Source organism: Gymnoscopelus microlampas (genome assembly GCF_963454915.1).
Source record: "Gymnoscopelus microlampas genome assembly, chromosome: 9".
Taxonomy (NCBI): domain Eukaryota; kingdom Metazoa; phylum Chordata; class Actinopteri; order Myctophiformes; family Myctophidae; genus Gymnoscopelus; species Gymnoscopelus microlampas.
Window position 1 is genome coordinate 16,856,038 of NC_139946.1, and position 23,536 is coordinate 16,879,573.

At 42.3% G+C, this 23,536-nt stretch overlaps 1 protein-coding gene across 1 annotated transcript in view; it reads left to right on the forward strand.

The window, feature by feature from the left end:
• Positions 1–392: 392 nt before the first annotated feature.
• The window catches only part of camsap2a (calmodulin regulated spectrin-associated protein family, member 2a), a 91,507-nt gene continuing 68,363 nt past the window's right edge, over positions 393–23,536 (forward strand). The window contains exons 1-2 of the mRNA XM_084067156.1: positions 393–961; positions 5,890–6,149. Of these exons, the coding sequence (XP_083923282.1) occupies positions 820–961; positions 5,890–6,149 (402 nt within the window). The 5' untranslated portion in view covers positions 393–819. The remainder of the gene's footprint in view (positions 962–5,889; positions 6,150–23,536) is intronic.

Here is a 23,536-nt window from a genome sequence, read left to right on the forward strand (position 1 = left end):
TATGACATACTATATTTTTTTGTCCATGAAAATTAACTAGAATTTACCCCTGGGCTGCATAACTCTAAAATAAAGCACGCAGAATGTACATTGAGCTTTGGCCCTTTGTTCTAAACATGCAAGCTGTCAAATTTTATTTAAGTGTATGTACATTTTTTTATTCCCACTGACAGCACTGTTCATTTCGGCCATGGGTCCATTTGGCTCACGGCGACACCTCTGGCAGCTACGGGGTCATTACAACACGGTTTGAGGCGTAGGAGTTTGCGCATGCGCATACAGACAGACTCAGGGCTCTGAGAGAGCCACAGTGCGGCAGCCTGCAGTGAACCATACACACACACATACACACACTCAGCACAGATTCATGAACAACAGAAACATAACACACACTGAACCGTTAGACTATGTGAACTTTAAAGGGACACACTTTGCGTCACAGGAGACGAAAGAAAAAGAAAAGGATGGAAACGGGTTTATTTTCACTCCAGTTCCAGCTGTTGAGAGGAAGATGCGTTTTTATTCCCTCTGAGATCCAGAGAAGATCCGTTTCTTCAACTGGTAGCAGAATGGATGGAAAACACCAGGACCTTCATGGGCTTTATTGTGGAAACGTGAAGGAAAGAGAGTCCACCGTATGATTGGCCGTTTATTTATAAGATATGAATAACAAAGCAACGCATCTACAACACAACAAAATTATAAGTCCCTTTTTTCCATTAAATTCCATTAGTGGGATGTCACCGCTTTCTTCATAAAGCCCAGTCCGAGGAGACATCATCATCGTCCTCATCATCATCTTCTTCAGAGAGTGAAATCATGGGTGAAGTCCAGGACCTCAAGGATCATAATAAGAAGAGCTTTATCGCCCCAGCAATAAAGTCATTTGATCACTATGACTTTTCACGAGCCAAGATCTGTTGCAGCCTCACATGGTTGGTGGCCAAAGCCTATGGGACAGGTATGTAGAATATAGATTATATTATATATAAAGAACATAATATTATATATAAATGATATATAATATGATATAATATTTAGATTATATACAATATATACAATATATGGGACCTATGGGACAGGTATGTAGAATATATATTATATATTACATACATATATGTGTGTGTGTGTGTGTGTGTGTGTGTGTGTGTGTGTGTGTGTGTGTGTGTGTGTGTGTGTGTGTGTGTGTGTGTGTGTGTGTGTGTGTGTGTGTGTGTGTGTGTGTGTGTGTGTGTGCGTGCGTGCGTGCGTGTGTGTATGTATATATGCATACATAATATATATATTATTATTATTATTATATTATATACAATATATATTAAGCCTATCGGACAGGTATGTAGAATATAGATTGTATATATTATATATAGATTATATATAATATATATAAAGCCTATGGGACAGGTATGTAGAATATAGATTATATTATATATAGATCTGCTGCAGCCTCACATTGTTAGTGGCCAAAGCCTATGGGACAGGTATGTAGAATGTGTATGTATGTATGTATGTATGTATGTATGTATGTATGTATGTATGTATGTATGTATGTATGTATGTATGTATCACTGTGCATTTAAATAGCAGACCGTTTCCTGCAGACAGCAGCATGCAAATGAATGGGCTCATGTTTGTCAATGGGAGATGTTATAGGCGTATATGATGAGCTCAGGGCAGGGCTACTTGTCAACCAGTAGCTGTGTCCGATACCAGCCAGTGTCTACATGTCTCAATGGAGGACTAGGAGTGAGACCAACTCCTCCAACCACTGCAGATGTAGTTTTGACCCAATACCACACAGAATCGTCAAAATAATGTTTTATTCATTAAAATAACACCAACCTCAACACTGAGAATTGCAGTGTAGGCTGCTATTAGTGGCATGTAGCCTATATTTTTGAGTTGGTAAACATCAGCTGATGAGTCAGTGTTGTTCTTCCATCTGCTAATTAAATACGCCGGTTAATTAAATAGCCTGTTGGGGGGGGGGGGGGGGGGGGGGGTATTGATCTCCCCAGAGAGGAGATGCATTATTATCCTATATGTCCCTGGGGGGGGGGTCCTCTGTATGTTGTGCACGTTCCTCCATGACGGGATGATGGGACCTGCGTGGCTGATGTAAACAAGTCTGTGTGAAAGGATTGTCCCACATGACCTCACCATCATCATCTCTCCAACGCACTGGATGGATCTATGTCTGATTTAGAAAGAGCTCACATCGAGGAGTCATTGCATGCATGAGGCATTCATCAATTCACACACAGTCCTCACAGTGGAGCTTATATGTTATATCGTTTGCCTTTTGTTGTATGGTCTAACAAGAATTCTTGCTATCCTATACTAAGGCTCATAATGAAGTCAGACAGTTCATGGATGGATTTGAATTCAACATAGATCTCATCTAACCCTTATTCGGGTAGTGAGTGATCCCCATGACATGTATGTCTGAGGTCAGTGCTTGAGCCTATATGCAATTATTCATTAGGTCATGGACCTCAATTTGATTATTGATGATGATTATTATTATTGTTATCATTATTACTATTATTATTAATTATCTCTGAGAGATAATGTACACTGTAAGTGTACACTGTAAAGTACAGTGTTAATTTAAGAAGTTGCAGGCCCATTCCAATTGGTTACTATTAATCATTGTGGATGGGGACCCCCTGAAACCCTCTCAAAGTACCCTGGCTTGGGGGTCCCCAGGCCCCACGTTGAGAACAAGTGTATTCTCACAACAACAAGGCGGATGCTTTCCATGTTCTTTCCTTCAAGACATTGTGCTTTGTTGGTGTGTGAGCCTTCAGGATTAAATAGCAGATGTACAAGCCTGCGGCACGAAGTGACGTGCTGTGAGCTTGTACATCTGATATTTTTGAATAGCCAACGTATAAAATATGGATGAAGGGGTAACAATTATTGTGATGCTGTATTATCACATTTTAGCTAGGGACCCCCTGGAACCATCTCAAGGACCCCTGGGGGTCCCCAGACCCCACTTTGAAAACCACTGCTTGGGGGTGGAACGTTAGGGAATGAATCAATCCACATTGGCTCTATTGACAGATTGTCTTCAAACATGTCATCCATTATAGATGTCATTGTTTGGTGAATGTTATCAGATATCTACTGTAGCTGAGGTGTTATGGGGGCAGAATTCAATGGGCTTCCCCTGTGTCATCATGTGTAAACATTAAACAATGATTGTCTTTTTTTGCTGCATATGCAGCTTACTGCACACTTGATGCCATAATTCATATCGATTAAAATCCAGTGTTGTCAGCACAGCGAGAATGGCTGCATAGATGACAGAAGAAAAGAGGGATGAGAAACAGAACATAAAGAAATGAAATGCCATTGTTTGAAAGCCTTGGATGTGGAACAGCTTGTTGGAGTGGTTCTCTATTCCAACCATGCATGCATATTCCTGGAGCTAAAATTGGACTTCAAACTGCAACTGCAACCTCCCTTGGCCAAAAGAAGAAAAATAACACTCACGCCCACATTCTGGGCAAATTAAAAAAGTATTTCACCACAAGCTTACTGCTTTAAAACCCTCTGGTTAGACTCTTAATTGTTCTGCGCTCAGGCTACTGGGATGCTTATCAGCTTGGGGCTGGTTTCAAACACTACACTACTACAGTAAGAACTATTTTCAGCTTTGTCATTATTTGGTCACACCATTCCCAAAACTATATTGATTAGAGTCACCATCTAATCAGAATTGTTGTTACATAGTCATATCCAATCAGAATAGCTGCTCCAAAATCAAATACAAAATTAATTCCTTGCAGGATAATTCCTACTGATCTTGTTGACTCCATGGCCTCTCCTACAGCACCACCATTATGCCAACATGTACACTTGTTTTCTATTTAAGGGCAATTGATAGCTTGCTAATTATGGTTCTTTGTTAAATTTAACTTTAAGGATGGACTTGTCTAGGATGTAAAAGGAGCAGCATGCCCTCAAAAAGTTGCTAGCAAGGATTTTAATTCTTTGTTAGTCTTATTTATTTTTGATGTTTTGAAAAGGCCAAATGTCACAGAGACCCATGTGCAATGTAATCAACTTTATTTATGTTGCACTTGTGTATTAGCAGAGATCACAAAGTTCTTTACAGCTTATGTGGCAGCAGGAGCATCAGATGTAAATAAAGCAGACAGTGTAATTCTGTGTGCAGAGTAGACACTAAAGTCACTTGTTTCAGCCAAGTAGCAGATTTTATTATAAAAGTCTGCTCCCTGTGCTGTAATGACCCAAAATACTTTGCTCGCCAGCAGATTCTGCATGTACTGTATTTTCAATCAGGACTGAATGTAATGGGAGGATGACTCCAAAAATACATCATGGTCCCCCAGAGAGAGAGAGAGAAAGGGTGAGGGAGGGAGAGAGAGAGAGGAGCTGCGAGGGGGACGGAGAGGGAGTGAAAAAGAATGAGGGAGTGAGCGAGGAAGACAGGGAGAGAGAGTGAGACAGAGAGAACAAGTGATGTCAGGGTGGCAGAAAGACAGAGTGAGAAAGAAAAACAGACACTTAAAGAGAAAGACACACAAACATGTACACAAAAAGTACATACACAGGCACGTGTGTGCACACAACAACACCCAGATGTTAGTCTATACTGCTCTGAGTCTGAATACTTTAAGATGTGCACCAGATTACACCAGTCCCTGGCAGCAGACTCCAGTCTGTCTCCAGACTAGCTGTACATCAAAACTCTTTCTCTTGGAAACAGACAGTGACTAATTAATCGTTTATTTTCATTTGTTCTACTGTGCCTGCCTTCAGTGTTGTTGTTGTGTCTTTTGAAGAAGCTGCTATGCCATCCATAGATATGAGATAACAATCTTTCGGGTGCGGGTACGGTAAATGTTATCTCTATGACAACATAAGATATACAATTCAGACCATCTCTCACAAGCCACATTGTGGGTCTTGACCTGGATCTATAGGCCATCTGAGTTTGTTTTGTCTTTAGACACATGATGCTCCACAGAGTCTTATGTTTCCATCTTCACCAAACTCTGGAAAAAGAAAAAATTGCTCACAACAGACTTGCCTGAGGGTGAAACGCATGCACACCCACAATTATTTTCTGAATCAGGTACTCACACCATACCTACTTGGTGTGACACACACACACACACACACACACACACACACACACACACACACACACACACACACACACACACACACACACACACACACACACACACACACACACACACACACACACGCCTGTAGCATGTGCCTTTGATGAGGCAGAGAGAGGGGATGTTCCCAGAGAGCTGTAGACAGCAGAGATACCAGCTAGAATAGATGAATCGATGTGGTTTCTCACTCCTGCTGCAGTTGCTATAGTAACGGCGAGGTCTTTCCACAGCCGATGAAAATTAAATACAGGAGTCTACCCCAAGTCAGGAAACTGACAGAGAACACACGTTTGCACGGACCGAATGATGAGGAACCAGTACTGAAACTCAGCCACTCAGTGGATCTCAAAGTGGGGTCCCGGGGACCCCCAGGGGTTCTTGAGGGGGTGCCTGGGTATCCCCACTCCCCAGCAACATGAGGAACAGTTTAAAGTCTAAACATTTCATTTCATTCTTCGACCATTCGAAAAAAGCCGATCTGCTTCTCTTATCTTTTCAGATGGGGGTCCACGGCCAAATAGGCAAATACATATCAACTCGGGGCTCCTTGACATGAAAATGTTTGAGAACCACTGCTGCAGAGGAACAGATATAACTCCTTAGTTATATGTTATAGTGGTGAAAATAGAAATTGTATGCTTATTTTACAGTTGCCCTTATTGTATGTCAACTGAAACCCCCATCAACGTGAGAGATAAACTTCCTCTCCCCTCCTCTCCAAAAACAGACAGCGTCCCGGCGGACCTCAGGGATCCGTTCTACACAGACCAGTACGACCAGGAGCACCTGAAGCCGCCCGTGTCCAGCCTCCTGCTGTCGGCAGACCTCTACTGCCGCGCCGGGAGCCTCATCCTGAGGAGCGATGCCGCAAAGCCCCTGCTGGGCCACGAGGCCGTCATCCAGGCCCTGGCACAGAGAGGCCTCTACGTCACCGACCACGAACGTCTGGTCACAGAGAGAGACCTGCGCAAGAGGCCCCTGCAGATGGTGAGTGATGGAGGGGGGAGTGGTGGGGGGGAGGGTGGCTTGTGGAAGAGGGCCAGTAGTTGGTGAGAGGAAGAGCAGTGGGATATATTTGAAGGATTGCTCACAGCAGGTGGTGGTCATTATTACAGGGAAACTATCGTTCTATTGTGAAGATGTGGAAAATCTGTCATAACACTTTCTGATGCATCCTGTGTGTTGAGAGCTCTCTGTACTGGGGCTGGGAAATTACCGTCAGCTTAAGGAAAACACTTTATAATCTTATGATAAGATTTAGGGAAAAAAATCGGCAAAGTTATCCTGGTAGTACGTTTGAATTGTGATACCTGTGGACACAGAGCTTGATCAAATAGTCTGTAGGGAGTCTGAGGCTGAACAAAAACATGCCTTAGGATCTACTAGGATTGTAATAGAAGACTCCCTTCATTTGTAGGCCAAGGCTTTACACACAGTAACCGAAAACACTGTTCATAGGCGAGTCCTAAACATATGGCCCGTAGCACTTCGCCCTAGCCTCGACGACCTTGCAGGCTTATGCAAAGGCTAAAATGTAATTTAGGCAGCATGTTACTTGGACAGATGCCAGGTCATTGTTGACCTGGCATCCTATAGTGTGTATAGTTTCAATGTACAGATTATTGATTTTTTCCCCCGATATTCTACTGTTAGACTGATGATAGGTTCTTGGTTTACTTATGATCCTAGATTACTATTTCAATTCATTTGATGTATTACCTTGTGTTGTCCTTGCTTACTGTAAATCGCTCTGGATTAAGAGCGTCTGCTAAATGGCTAAATTGTAAATTGTAATTGTCTAAATTGTACATGTCCTCAATGGTGGTGGACAGACGACAGCACAGTTGATCTCTGTTTCTGTGAGTGAATCAAACCAGTGCTGCTTGCCAAGATGTGGTATTCACTGGAAAGGAAACTTAGCATAGCTACAGGGAAACTGTTACAGGTTAGAGCATGTAATGTTCTGTCCGGACCGTGGCTTTCCCCTAGTGTTTGTGGGGATTTATCCTCGCTCAGACCCATCCCACGATGTAAAAATTATTTAAAATCAGCTTGTAATATATTTCAGTCATAACCACTACAGTATTATAGTAAATAACAATACAAAAAGAAAATTGGTCAAAAGTATTGTTCATCGCTGTCTGTGTGATTAGGTTTGTTTGAATGATCAGGCTTTATGACAGCTTCCTACCTCGTTCTTCACTTTACCGCCCTGTTTCTAATTCTGACCACCAACCACAAGTTTATGTTGCTCTCTGCATCATTTCTCTCTCTGTCTTTTTATCATTTCAACAAGAGAAAAGTTCCAAAGTGTCGGTTTCTTATTATTGGCAGCGGCACTCGGAGAAGAGGGAATCCTGTTGGGCATAATGTCAGCCCGCTTGTATGTAGAACTCTCTAACAAGCATCCGTGGTGGAAAATGTTCTGCTGAAGTTCTGCTGAGGCTAGTGATGTTGTCTACTGCAGTGATTCTCAAGCTTTTTTAAATTTCATTTTAAGGACTCCCAGTTTGAAATGCATTAGGCCAGTGGTTCTCAACCTGTGGGTCGGGACCCCTAGGTGGTCCCCACATGATTTTGGGGGGTCCCCAGATGACAGTTAAGTGTTAATACCTAGTACAAAAAAGAATAATTGCAAAAAGACCATTACTGTATCAAAAGTAATCAACAAAAACTGGTCAAACAATGGCCAAATTGTCAAATAATATAAGAAAGAGGCAAACTTGAATGCCTCAACTCCTAGATTCCAGGTGCCCATCAGGGTGGGGGGTCCACAGTTCAAATATGAATATTTTTGGGGGGTCCCCAGTTCAAGTATGTTTATTTTGGGAGGTCACGGCCTGAAAAGGTGGAGAACCACTGCATTAGGCCACACCCTCATTTGATATGATTCCTCAGCCTTATTTTAAGTCCATATGGTCCCTTCCTAACTGGGGACCCCCCCTCCGCCCAATGACCCCTGGCGGTCCCCAGACCTCATGTTTAGAACCAGTGGTCTGTTGTAGAGAGAGGTCCTTTTCATACTGTACTCTGAAATTGTAGCTTCTCTGATTTAGTACTGTACCTCAACAGAGGAAAAATACATAGTGGTGTGCTGACTCTCCTTTTAACAAATAGTAAAAGCGTATGCTTATATTTAGGGATTTATATGAGCCAGTCTGGTCTATGGACAAGAAAAGACCGTTTCCTGCCCTGAGTGAGTAGGTTATTATTACACCAATGGTGGTCATCACCATCTAGGCAATTATCCAACTATATTTCAGGAACACGCCATGTAGTTGCAGCGGTCTGTCATCACATATTATGTGATGTTGTTTTGCTCTATTCCCATGGCTTTGCGTCTATATTAGTTACGATGGGTTTCCCCCCTCACGTCCATCTTATTTATATGGCTCTGCAGGAGGCTAGCCATCTCTAGGAGGGTCTGTGTATGTGTCTGTTTGTCTGGAGCTATAATCTCATAAACCACTGGACCGATCAGTGCCAAGTGTCTTGTGAACACTGCCAGTCGGCCAATGGGGCTTGGATCAGGCTGAAACCTTGCCTTTTGGTTCCATTTTGAACACATTTCTTTTATAGATTGGGGTCCCAGAGATCATTTATTTTGTTTATTTATTTTTTATCAATAAATGCGGGTCCTTGAAATGAAGGTGTAGTCCATTTAGGGTGTTGCAGTAGGGATGTTAACAAACGATGTTAACAATTAATCTATAATTGATTAATTGCCGTTTGGGGCTAGTGAAAGTTACAGGTTTGTTGTGTGTGATATCAAATGTGAGTTTACCATAATCACAGTAATCCTTAATCATATTCCATCATATTCAAGGGCTTTTGGAGAGAAATGAGACAGACTCCATAGATAGAGCACTGCAGAGGGGAGGTGTGTGTGTGTGTGTGTGTGTGTGTGTGTGTGTGTGTCTGTGTCTGTGTCCAGCTGATGCTCGTTGACGCTCGTTAATGTTATATACATACATCAAGGCAATTATGTTTCTGCACTCGTTTTCGATTTCGGACAAGAATTTGTCTTTTGGTCCTAAAAAAACGCTGCTTATCAATTAATCGATTAAACGATCGATAAGGTTATCAACTATCAATTCATGAATTAATCAATACTTTGCACCCTAGTGGGCAGTACTTTACTCTATTGTCCCCCATCAAGTTTATCCTAGTAGCTCCACCAGCCATCCTGTATAACCTTCACACCCACACCCCTAGATCGTTCTGTCATCTCTGACCATCTTTATAGCCCCTATATTTTATGATGAGCTACAGCTCGATACAGAGGTGACTTTGCAGTGACAGTATCGACTCAAGAGAGGCTGACGCCCCTTCGTTATTTTGCAATAGAAGTCTCTATGTGGGAGCCGTTTGTTGCCTGAATTAGTTTGTTCTTTTATTGAGGCACAATTAGCTCACAGTGTGACACTACGCCTCTAGTCTGTTTGTGCAGTCTCACTGCTTCTCACTTCTGGGAAGTGTTAATTGGAATGTTAATTAACAATGAACTGAGATTAATTTGGGGGTGTTGAGAGGAGAATCTTGATTGTTAACCCAAATAACATTTCAGTTTGAAGCTTTATTATTAGTATTTACTATTACTATTACTATCATTATGTTTTATTGTTGTTGTTGTTATTATTATTATCATTATACTTTATTATTTCCTTCATTGTAGTTATACTAAATACATGGTTCTTAACTCCAGTCCTGGGATTTGGGAATCCTCCTCCTGACCTTCATTGCTGCCATCTACTCAGGTACTAGCTTGGTCCTGGGATAGCAGAGTGAATGCCTTTCTTTACCAGGACCAGAGTTCAGAACCACTCAACAACAAATGGCTTAACTGAAGTCAACATTTAATATTTAAGCCATATATTGATTGATTTATTGATTGATTGAAATCTTTATTTATTCTCCAAAAGAGCATTGAGGTTTGCCCTCATTTGCAATTGTGTCGAAATTACACACATACAAATCAACAATTAAGACACATGCTGATATAAAACACAAAAACAACTAAATAAGAGATTTGAGAGCAGGTTATTAAATTGTCCATAGGATATATAAATTCTATATTTTATCATATGACGAATAGCGAAAATAGCCAATCTACAAGCTTGTGACGCATTGAAATCTTTGAAGGTTTTTGACAAATTCTTAAAATATCTGACATGCCAAAAACAGAAGCCATTAGGCTACATTGCAGTACAGTAAAGTAGCTAGCAGTGTGTGTGCTCGTGCGTGTGCGCGCGCGCGCGCGTGTGTGTGTGTGTTGTCATTGCGTTCTCCTTTGTGTGCCTGCTAAGCTGTGCTGCACCAAGTGGGCGGGGCAGATTACAAGCACAGGTGATCACCTTCAGCAGCATGCAGCAATGTCACATTCTGCCTTAGTGATTATCATTGTTCTGAGCTCTGCAATATGCCTGTGTGTGTGTGTGTGTGTGTGTGTGTGTGTGTGTGTGTGTGTGTGTGTGTGTGTGTGTGTGTGTGTGTGTGTGTGTGTGTGTGTGTGTGTGTGTGTGTGTAATTGCACATTGAAGTTGCCTGTTCTCTGGGGCTCTACGCAGCAGTGAATGTTCTGAGCCTCAGAGACTGTAACATATTACAGTGTGTCAGAGGAGTTCATATGTTCTGTCCCCTCACAGTATCCTGTGTATCCTTCACAGAGTGTTTGTGTGTGTGTGTGTGTGTGTGTGTGTGTGTGTGTGTGTGTGTGTGTGTGTGTGTGTGTGTGTGTGTGTGCGCGTGTGCGTGTGCGTGTGCGTGTGCGTGTGCGTGTGTGTGTGCGCGTGTGAGTGTGTGCGTGTGTGTGTGTGCTGAGCTAGCTGAGAGAGAAGTGTGAATCTCTCTCCCTCCCCCTTTCCCTCTCTCTCTCTGACCTCTCTCTTTCACCCCTTCCTTGCTTTATTCTATCCCTCTCTCTTTGTCTCCTTTTCTCTCTCCTCACCTTCGTTCGTCTCTCCCTCTCCAATTCCTTCATCCCTCCCTCCGTTCCTCCCTGTCCCCTCCATCATTCCTCTACACTCTCACCCTCTACCACCCTCTACACTCCATCCATCCCTAGCGCTCTCCTTCCTTTCTCTCTCGCTATCGATCCCTCTTCTCTCCATCATTGTCTCCGCCAGGCCGAAATTTGCCTTGAACAAAATGCCTTAAATCATGGTGGAACACAGCGTGCGATGTCCGTGAAAATTTGCACGCACATTCCCACTAGGCCGAGGAAGAAATGGCACTTGAGATTTTTTAAATCAGCCTCATGGTGGCGCTATAACAGGCCAATTCACGTTTTTTCACATCTGCCATTTATAGCGCCACCAGGAGGCCGACTTATGTAAAACATTTTTTTTTATATTACACCTTCAGATTTTATCCAAATTCCACGCAAATCGGTACACACTATCTGTCATGTGATCAAGACAGATCTGTTTGATTTTTCATATTCCATCCTGATTGGCGAACATTGCTGGCCCACAATAACCTACCTGATCTGGCAGAGACCTAGTTTATCTTTCTTTTCCCTCCTCCCCTCCCCTCTCAACCTCCTTCCTTCCTTCCTCCCCTCTTCCCACCTCCCTACTCCTCCCTACATCCCTCACTCCTCTCATCTGCAGGAGGTGAAGCAGACATTGATTGATAGCTTGTTTAGCCCATATAGAGCTGTGTTGGAGGATCACTGCTCAATGCTCATGCAGATATTTCACACATTGTAGGGATCAGCATGGAGTCATGCTGTTATATGCAAGGCAGCGTAATTAAAGGCTTGTTGATTTGTAGCATACAGCATTGGTTCTCAAAGTGGGGTCCGGGGACCCCCAGGGGTCCTTGGGGGGCTACCAGGGGGTCCCCAGCAAAAAATCATGAACATTTGTCATAATCTTTGAATATTTATATGTTTTAATGACAAATACATATCATTTTGGGGGTCCTTGACATGAAAAAGTTTGAGAACCACTGGCATACAAGACTAGAGCTGACCCAGAACACCAGAGAGGTGTCAAGCTCCGATCAAACAGGCTGCAGTAACTCTAATTCATAGTAACTATAAGAGAGTTTCTACCGATATACTGCAGAGTAGCTACTGTAATTGATGCATTTATATAGCGCCTTCATCCACAGTGCTTTACAATGTGCATTACATTCACCCATTCACTCCGCAATGGCGATGGCAGAGGAAACCATACAAGGCACCAACCTGCTCATTGGGAGCAGTTCACTGCCGCCCTGAGCGGTAACAGAAACTAATTTACAAACTCAGTTAATTTAATAACTCTTTCATGGCTACGCCCAGCAACTGATGAGAATAACTTTTCTAATGAGATTTCTGATGAACGCTTGCGGAATGTCTTCAATCAATGTCTCAGTTCACGTGTCACATGCATGCATGGGGTCGCATGAGGCAGATGAGGCGTGTCAAAGTGAAGTGTCAGCGCAGCCGGGGGGATCGTCTATTATTTAGATGACATTGAAGTAGAGGTCTGTGGTGTGGGAGGAAACCTGCAAACTGAGCAAAAAAAAATAACATTCTGAGACATTACTTTAACATTAGAATGTAAATATTTAAAGTACAGGCTGTTAATTATCCAGGAACATATGAGAAAAACCAATGTAATAAACAGATGTAATGGCAGATGTAATCTACCACTCATCAACTGTTGATTAACATATGATTTCAGCATTAGTATACAAGTATCTACCTCTATTACTTACCATTTATAAAATAAGAGTTTATCACATCTGTTTTATTTGCCTTTAAAGCGCGGGAGTGCTGTAGTTACTAATGTTATGCCCATAAATCATGGTCCATAATTTAAAGTGTTACCCATTAGAAAGTTCACAGGTTCCCATCCACATCTGCAAAACAGCTAATATTGTATCCTTGAAACAGTCATTGGGCCTCTTTTGAACAGTGCCCTGATGCCCTGCCTGCTAAATCCGTCACTGTGGCTGACCGTGTCAGCTAAGGTTTTGTGCACTGATAAGCATATCTGCCCCCGCAGTTTGTGGAAGGGATTGGCAGTGGTTTGAATAATCAACCTCTATGTGATTGGATTTGAGAGGGTCAGGGTCTACATCAGGTCAACATATCCTCTCTCTCTCTCTCTCTCTCTCTCTCTCTCTCTCTCTCTCTCTCTCTCTCTCTCTCTCTCTCTCTCCATCATCATCATCTACTCTTTCACTCTCTTTCTTTTCCCTTCTTTCCCCACCTTCTTCTTCTTCTTCTTCTTCTTCTTCTTCTTCTTCTTCTTCTTCTTCTTCTTCTTCTTCTTCTTCTTCTTCTTCTTCTTCTTCTCCTCCTCTCTCTCTCTCGCTCTCTGCCTCCATCCTTTACTTTCTGTCTCTCTCAGTAAATGACTCACACATATGAAGACACAGGTTACAAATTGCAGCTGTCGCCCACACACACACACACACACACACACACACACACACACACACACACACACACACACACACACACACACACACACACACACACACACACACACACACACACACACACACACACACACTGCACTCACTCAGGCTTATTGATGTTCTACCCACACATTATGCCTCTCACACAGTGAAAGAGAGGATGATAGAGGGATGAGAGTGATGGGGGGGGGGCTATATGGAGAGAGGAAGGGCAGGAAGGGATTGTAAGAGAGAGAGTGGGGGATGAGTGGGTGGTGGTGTATCTGAAAACATTCAAATGTGACACATTTTAATCCTCGTGAGAACACCGAGCACTAGTCGACAAGCAAATGGCTTTTATTTACAACCTCCATATTCATTGTAGTTTGAGGCTACAATTGAAGGAATTATGTAAGGCTACACCAATGCTTTTTTTCATATCCTAACTTTCCTTTGTTAAGTATTTAATCCAATACGTAAAAGAAATAAGCCAAAAATAAGCGAAAACCAAAACCCAATGTTTGGTTCTATAGGGAGCTGTTGACTGTCCTGTCCCATTACTAAGCGCCTGCTGCCAACTGACTTCAGGTGTGCAAAGGCCTGTTATTTATGTTAATTAATGCCATTATGATATCTTAGTGTGGCCTAGTTTTAGTTTGTTTGGACATGCTTATGTTCAGACATTGGAAGTCAGCAGTGTCATGGTACCGCTCTACTTTCGGAGGTCTTTTGAATGTGTCTCGTCATTTTTTTTGTTATTGACATCACTGGCCTACATACAAAAGTATTGCACCATTGTGAGGTCAAATGTTCAAAACACCAGCCATTACATCACTGTACCAGTTCTAGTCTGATTTCCAATTGAAAGTGTTCTGTGAAATCACTCTGGTGGTTAAATCATAACTGCGGTGTCCTTAGGTTTGTAACTGAAGATTTTCATCATGTCTCTGGGGTCTTCTCTGAACTGTATTACATGCTGGAAACTAGGACCGCACATCAATCATGTTATTGGTAATCATTTTCATTTGATTTGTTTTAGATAATTTTCTTCAAGTCTCTGTTGCTCATTGTGCTTATGGGTAGGGTACCATTACATACCATATTATGTTATGTAATGGCTTCTGTGATTCTATTGAGCCTGATGGAGAGGTGGATTGTACAGCGTTATGTTATTAACCCCTTATGTAAGGTTGAAGAGATAAGGGCTAATAAGATGTTTTAATTAATTGCCACGTTTCAGAATTATCACATAAATTTGAAGCGTAAAATCACGATTTTTCGATTAATTGTGCAATCCCTACTGGAAACACAAATGACAAATGCATGGACGTCTAAATGATGTACATAATCTTCATTGTGTGCGCGTGTGTGTGTGTGTGTGTGTGTGTGTGTGTGTGTGTGTGTGTGTGTGTGTGTGTGTGTGTGTGTGTGTGTGTGTGTGTGTGTGTGTGTGTGTGTGTGTGTGTGTGTGCTTGCGCTTGCGTGTGCGTGTGGCAAACCCATCATTCATGCTTGTGCGGCCACGTGTGTGTGGGTGTGAATTTCAGACTATTAGACCATAATTGGCCACAGTGAATTGGTTTGAAGTGTTCCCTGCAGCAGAATGCACAGTAATCGTGGTTCCAGGTGTCTGATGATGCATGGAGATAGTGGCTTGTATACTGAGCAGTCTTCTGAAGCTCAGAGGGACTCAGGGTTGGGGCCGGAGGGTTGTGTTTTTGAAGTTGAAGACATTTGAGTGGAAGAAAGAGGGTGGATATTTGATTTGAGATTAGTTTTTTATATACTGTATTTATACTTTACTTTAGTCCAAACATGTTAAAACAATAAATCATTCAGTTCTTTCATAATAATAATAATTTCCACATGTTTTATGTCCCTGTTATTATTAGACATTTCAACCCTTTTTTTTTGCATGTAAAACCCCTTCACCTATACATAAAAAGGGAAAAACTAAATTAAATCATTTCATCTATGCAGCCGCATTCATTCCCTGTTAAACTTTTCAGACAGAGAGAAAGTGGAACAGATTCAATTCAATTCCACATTTATCCTTCCATCAATTCTATTGGTTTCTCACCACTGAGAGGATCAATATTATTGTAAGTGTGTGTATGTGTGTGTGTGTGTGTGTGTGTGTGTGTGTGTGTGTGTGTGTGTGTGTGTGTGTGTGTGTGTGTGTGTGTGTGTGTGTGTGTGTGTGTGTGTGTGTGTGTGTGTGTGTGTGTGTGTGTGTGTGTGTTGCGTGTTGCATGTGGCCGCGTGCAGTTTATATATTTTAGACATGGGAGCTACAGACTGTGTATGACAGGGTGTGTTTGATATAAAGGCCATAACAGAAGCAGGTTTATTCCATTGGTAACAAATTTAGACCTGAGGTTCCGATTATACAAATGTCTTCCAAATCCTAGCAGTTTTCTGAAAACGTATGTTACTATATCAGTGGTGCTCAAACGTTTTATTGTCAAGGACCCGCCGACCCCCATCTCAAAATATTTAGTTCCAGGGACCCCCCAGAAGCAAAATGTTCCATTTAAAACTATATATATATTCAAATATTTGCACAAAATGTTCAAGATTTTTTTTTAAATAGCAGATCTACAAGTTCATAGTGCGGCACTCGGTGCTGCGCTATGAGTTTGTATACCTGCTATTTTTTTATTGCCAAAGTATAAAATATGGATAAAGTGGTTACTGGTTACACAGATGCGTTCTCGGTTTGAATGGGTTAAATGAAAAACCCCTGTGGAATACGTCCAGGCTAGCCTCAAATCTCTCAGTGGTCAACAGACATTGATGAGACATTCAGCCCAACATGGTAGCTTTGAAGCTGTTTATGAAGATGTTTCTCAAAAGAAAATGATACATATGCAACACAATTTGTTTACTCTCTCATCTAAGGGGTACTTGGTATGAAAAAAAACATTGAAGACCAGACACTGATTTACAGGTCATCGACCTGTTCTTTTTTCGTGTTCATGTCGTCGTCATTACGCCCGTCGAACCCCTCAGGCCTGCATAGCAGTAATTGTAATGGAGATAGCGTGTTGTGAGCCTGCTGTTTTCACATTTTATGTTGACAATAAGCAACACAACACAGCTGCTCTGCTAGAGTGTATGGTTCCTCGTCAGTAAATGGAGCTTGCAGTGTGTGGATATCTCCACATTATGCTCTAAACAAAGACACGTGAACCGTGCACTTCTTAATCACCCAAGCCCTATATAAATGATATAACAAATCTCACAACGGAAAGCAAAAATCTACAAGTTCACAATGTGTCACATCACGACATGTTTTGAGCTCATAGATCTGCAATTTTTGCGATTAAGGAAAGAAAAACGCCAGATTGAAAGTGGTTAGCATTTGAGAGGGGAAACAAAGGACCATTCATTTCTTCTCCATAATTGAGTATTCACTTTGTTCATTTGGGGGAAAAAAGCAGTACTTTCAACCTTTTGAACTCTAGTAGATCATTTCTGTGGTGGACAATAAGATATTCCAGATTTCTGCACTGGTAGTTGACCGGATAGTGCATCGACCTCGTAATTACAAAGTCTCCTGTTTGATATTGGCTATGAGATTTGTAATGCACGCCACCCCACCACCATCCCTCCCAATCATTCACCAATCAATCATTGAATCTGACCTAAGCTGTGCTGTGTCAGTCCTCTCTGTGTCTGTGCCTCTGCCCCCAATGCCCTCTGGGTACTGTAGTCCTTGCAGTGGTGATAGCGTCCTTGGTTCTGTGATGAGTTGGACCTGAGTGTCACCATATGCCTGTTTGTCCCCTGTGGACATGGTGCACATCTATGTTTCATGTTCACATGTAGAGGGAGGAGCATGTCGTTGCTGTCAGGCAGAAACCTCATATCTCCATTTATTAACTTTTTGTGTTTATGTAAATTAACGCCCCTAGTTGATCATACTACACTACTACAGCGTCACACAAAGGTATCAAAAGAAGCAGATCTACAAGCTCGAGGCGCAAAGCGACTTGTTTTGAGCTTGTAGATCTGCTACTTTTGCTATTTTTGTATTTGAATCCTGAAAAGTAACAGTTTTGGACATATGATGTTTCTATATATGTATGGTATGAGATGACATTTATGGATATGTATTTAATTTCTGTGCCTGTGGTTTAACATGTATGCACTGTGGGTTTGTGCTGCAGTGAAGGAGGTTGTCCATGTTTCTATTGGGATGAATGTGGTGTTATTATATTGTGCTTATTGTGCAAAGACGCATGCACGCACGCACGCACATACGCACGCACGCACGCACCCCACCCCACCCCACATGCATACACAAAGAGGTTTGTGTTAATAAACGTGTGTACATTTTGATGCACATATGAAACATATTATGTAATGAATAATAATGAATTACTGCTACCGTGTCACTGTACATATGTACATGTGACTATTAATCATCTTAATGTGATGAAATGATGCATCAATTCAGGAACAGATAAAGATAGAAGGAGAAAAAGAAGGGATGAATACAGCCCCCTCTCTGTCTGTCTGTCTGTCTGTCTGTCTGTCTCTCTCTCTCTCTCTCTCTCTCTCTCTCTCTCTCTCTCTCCCCATCCCTGCTCCTACTGAGCAGCCACTCCGTTGCCATGGTTACGCTCCAGGAGGCAGGATGTGTGCGTTTGCATGTATATATATACAGTGTGTGTGTGTGTGTGTGTGTGTGTGTGTGTGTGTGTGTGTGTGTGTGTGTGTGTGTGTGTGTGTGTGTGTGTGTGTGTGTGTGTGTGTGTGTGTGTGTGTGTGTGTGTGTGTGTGTGTGTGTGTGCCATGAGTGTATAGATGGTTGTATAGATTTGCCTACATGCAGCGTTGTGTGTGTGTGTGTGTGTGTGTGTTTGTGTATGTGTATGTGAAGCTGCCAAGCTCTGAGGCAGAGAATACTGACGGAGATGAATTCATATAAGGCAGAACACAATAGCTATGCCCCCACGATGAACACACAAACACAAAACCCAGTACACACAAAGCAGGAACGCAGGCACGTGCAGACAGACACACATGCACACACACACACACACACACGCACACGCACGCACGCACACACACACACACACACACACACACACACACACACACACACACACACACACACACACACACACACACACACACACACACACACACACACACACACACAGAAGCCTCTCTGACCTGTGTACCAGGCAGACAGGGTTAGAACTGCCTGACTCAATCAAGCTGCATCCAGAAGAGGCAGCTTGATTCAGAGAGAGGTGGAGAGTGGTGTCTCTGTTTCTGTGCACACAGTCAGCCAACTTGTCCCTCTCTGCCTGCGGTGACTCAGGCTGTGTGCAGCATGGATGGGTGAGCATGCAGCTCTGGGCGTGATGGATGCTCTCTGACTTCTAAAACTCTGCTCCATACACAGTCCTGAAATATGAGGGATCATCTGACTTGCATACGCAATATGTTGGGCTTTTAGCACAAGACGGAGAAATGGACAGAGGTGCGATGCATTCAGACATTTATAGCTGAACCTCTTGTCTACAGAAAATATAAGAGTTCAGCGTCAAACTGTCACTCTCACGAACCTCTATAACTGCTGCTTTAAATCCTTACAATCCAAACTTGAGTCCAGGCTATGGTCGCGGCTTACACCCCTGCCCCGACCACTTGGGTCTGCCGCCTCGGGGCGACTGGTTGCCTCGTCACTCAGTGGTCCTTCTGGCCGATCTACACGGTCACAGCTTTCCTCTGTTCTGGCCCCACAGTGGTGGAATAAACTCCCCACTGATGTCAGGACAGCAGAGTCACTGCCCATCTTTCGCTGCAGGCTGAAAACCGACCTATTCAGGAATCACTAGCCTGACCCTTCCTCTTAGCCTTGCCTACTTGTTGTCAATTAGTAGTACGAGCTCTTGTTTTATTGGATCTTCTTTATTTGATACACTTATTTGTTTTAGCTCTTGCTCATTTGATTTTCCTATTTGTCTCATCTGTTTAAGAAAGTAGGTAGCTGATATATTGCACTTTTTACCTTAGCGATAGGTATACTCTCAGTCGCTTGTTTTAGAAGAGAATGCACTTAAGACTTCTGGTGATTAGTAGTTTCTTTGCCTACCTATGTTGAATGCACTTATTGTAAGTCGCTTTGGATAAATGACTGTAATGTAATGTAATGTCCTGCCATAAAAATATATGCCAACCTTCACCTCACTAACTCTTCATGGTCCGAGTATCTCTGTCGCCGAGAACGTTCTCTGTGACCACCTGCTGAATTCTAAAGTGACTCTACTCTTAACTTAATTTAACTACTGGAGCCCATAATTTTGAGTGTGTGTGTGTGATATTGAAATAAAATGTCATCAGCTGCTAATTTAAGAATCACTGGTTTGTGTGCTAATGCATTATTTACTTATTTTGATGACGTCATCACGCAATGACTTCATCACAAACATGTAACTCCCCTTTAAAATGACTTGTCCTAGGTACAAACGTGATTTACCAAGAAATCAACCAGCTTTCTTACAACTTCCTTTTGTAAATTAGTTATCAGCACTGATTCGTGTTGGTGAATGAAATGTCTCACTGGGTGGTACATCTGAATGGAAGAGAAAATAATGACTTCCATCATGCTGTGGTAGTTGGACACGAGGTCTACTGCTTTGAAGGACACTTCAATAAGACTGAAGTGCATGTCTTCAACACAGTGTCTCTGTGCTGGATGATGTTGCCCCCTATGACAGCTGGAAGAGGAGAATGTGACCTTGAGGTTCCCTCCATACTCGGCTGGAGCCAGGTGTCAGCTATGCTGATCGAACATTCCATCTACATTTTGGGGGTCGGATTTCTTTATGCATTTGATGTCGACACCCAGAGATGGTTCAAGCCAAAAGTTTGTGGGATTGTTCCAGAGAACGAGCACTACTACTCAGCCTGTGTCTTGGGGAAGGCCATATATGGAATGAGGGCTGGATACACTGTCATCTACAAGTTGGACATCACCACAATGGTCTGGTCTTTAATTAACACCAGAGGCACTCCACCAACTGCTTATTCGGGTTACTCTGCCACCATCATCGGGACAAAGATGTTTGTATTTGGGGGCAGACACCGATGGCTTAACATTAGTGTGTTTGACACAGAGACCATCTGCTGGCTGAGCACTCCTGCACTCTTTCAGCAGCTTCCAGAAGGACGCAGGGATCATTCAGCCTTTGCCTAAGGGAGAGCTGTACATATTTGGTGGCCAATGCAATAACAAGGACTTTAAGGATCTGTGGAAATTCAATCCAGAGACCTTCTCCTGGAAAGGTGGAACCCAAAGGAAAAGGCACGTTTTCAATGTATAGAATGTTATGTTGCATGGTGGGAGATCGTATCATCATCTTTGGAGGATTAAAACGATTATTCTTCGGTTGGTGCTCAGCGCCTGTTCGCACTGATAAACTGTTCATGTTAGATTTGAGGCCTAGTCTGAAGACATTATGCAAGCTAACAGTTATTCAGTACAATCTGGAGCAGTCAGAGCTCCCACAAAACATCAGGTGGGAACTGGCAAAACTGAAAAAAATGGAAAAAACGAAACTGAAAGAAATGGTTCTTCGATTTGTGCGGCAAAATAGGAGGAGCAAAATGGAGAAATTTAAAGAAGAAATTAAAAAAGAAATGAAGGAGGAAATCACAAGTTTTCGCATTGAGGTGGACCGCCAGCTGCAAAGACACGATGAAGAGTTAGCGACGCTGAAGGCGGGTACAAACGAAACCCAAATGCGCTTATTGGAGCTAGAGGACTGGCGAGTGGGAGCGGACGAGGCGATGATGGTGCTGGTGGAACATTTGGAGCAATTACAGGCAAGGCAACTGGACGCTGAGACGAGGGAATACGCAACAACATACGCTTGTTTGGACTTGTGGGCTCGCATTGGCTTGTGATTGTGATGTGATACGTGTGTGTGTGTGTGTGTGTGTGTGTGTGCGTGTGCGTGTGCGTGTGCGTGTGCGTGTGCGTGTGTGTGTGTGTGTGTATGCGAGCACATGCGAGCGCGCCTGTTAGAACCATGGATTAGAGCGCGCTCCTATTGATAGGATAATGAGCCATGGAATGTTGCTTGTGTAGATGTGTACTTTTTGGTTTCTTAGCCTTGCTTCTTTTTGTGGTTTTCACAGGGAATTGAAGGGACAGTCAACAAGAGAGAGAGAACTTTCTATATGCCTGCTGGAACTACAAACTTGTAGGAATAATAACTTGAGTGAGAGACTGGTCACTGGTGGTAATGATGAGTCACTTGAGTAAGAGACTCCTACAACTGAGCTGTTTTATGTTACCTGTTAAGATTGTGCACTATTTATTTTTTTCTTCCTGTAAACCCAAACAGTGTTATTTGGTGTTGTGTTGCCATCTTATTGATGAGATAGTAAGAGACTCTGTTCCTGCAAATTAGCTGTTTTATTGTAGCCTGGCTACCTGTTAAGATTGTGCAAGGCACAACTATTAATTTTTTTCTTCCTGTGACCCCAAGCAGTGTTATTTGGTGTTGTTACGTGGATGAGAAAGTAGAAAGAGACTCTGTTCTTACAACTGAGCTTTTTTAGGCACCTGTTGTTTCATGGCTCATTGAAACTCTTTTCTGAGTTTAGTGGTGCATTATGCACATAATTCATGTGACTGTAGGTATGCATTATACTTTTGTGTTACATTCCATGAGTAATTTGTAACTAAGAGTAACTTTACCTTGGTGAAGATAGAGGCACATTGTTCCACTTTTTATGGTCATGCCCAAGATTGATGGACTTTTGGAGGGAGATTGGGCAGGAAATACAAAGGATACTGTTAATTAACATTGTACCAGAACCTAAATTCTTTCTGTCAGGCCTCTATCCAGTTGGACACAGAATAAAGCGCAATGAGAGAATATTCATAGATATTTGTCTTTTACAAGCTAAAAGAGTAATAGCATTGACCTGGAAGAGGCCGGATAGACCAAGCATTGCACAGTGGTTCAGGGAACTGTCTTTATACGTACCTCACACATATTAATCACATATATACTTAGGGACAAACAAGAAATGTTTCAGGAGGTTTGGGGTCGCTTTATACAGTACATGGAAACATTGATTGTCTTGTAATGTTTTGATGTAATTGTCCATTTTGTTTTCTGTTGTGTCTGTAATATAATGTTGTAACTTTTAAATAAATGCATTCAATGATTTTGAAACAGTTGTGCGCACGTGCATTAGTGGTAGATCACCTTGAGCTGGCAATTTTAATAGTAGAACTCAAGTCAAAAAAGTGAAGGCACCCATGCTTTAAAATGGATACATGGATTATTTTAACCAATCCGTAGAGTATGTATCTTATCTATATCTATATGTATCTTATATCAAGCACATGTGCTAGATATAAGTGGTCCCTGGTGTTGGGTAGGACACCTACTGGTTGTCTCCGCCAGGAGACTATGTTTTCGTTCTCGTCCTTCCGTGTGTCCACCAAGCTAACATTGGTCAAGCTTCACGTGACACATGACAATATGTTGAAAGGGTGTGCTTTGATTGGCTGTCGAGACGCATGATGAAATAGAGACCTATAAATAGGTGTGTCACTTCAAACGATCTTTTATATCTTTTGAAGTGAGGTAAGACAGGATTAATCAGGAACAGTACTGGCGGAGACCTGTGCTCCGAGGAGCACATTTTTTAGTTTGACTATGTTAACGTTATTTGAAGCAGTCGGTGCACCGGACTGGACACACAGGATGTGCCGTATGTAGCTTCATGCAATACCTTTTCTCAACCAATAGTTGTCCAACCCGAACACAGGCTCTACATTTCTCAGTAGAAGACTACTAGGGAGATTTCCTAAAACCACCACAGTTGTATGCCGTCATATGACAAGTAAAAAAAAGTTGAAATAACATTATATTCACTAAAAGAAAGTTCTGGATTGCATCTTTAACAGCCACTTTGGAAGAGCCCATGAACGCGGCACA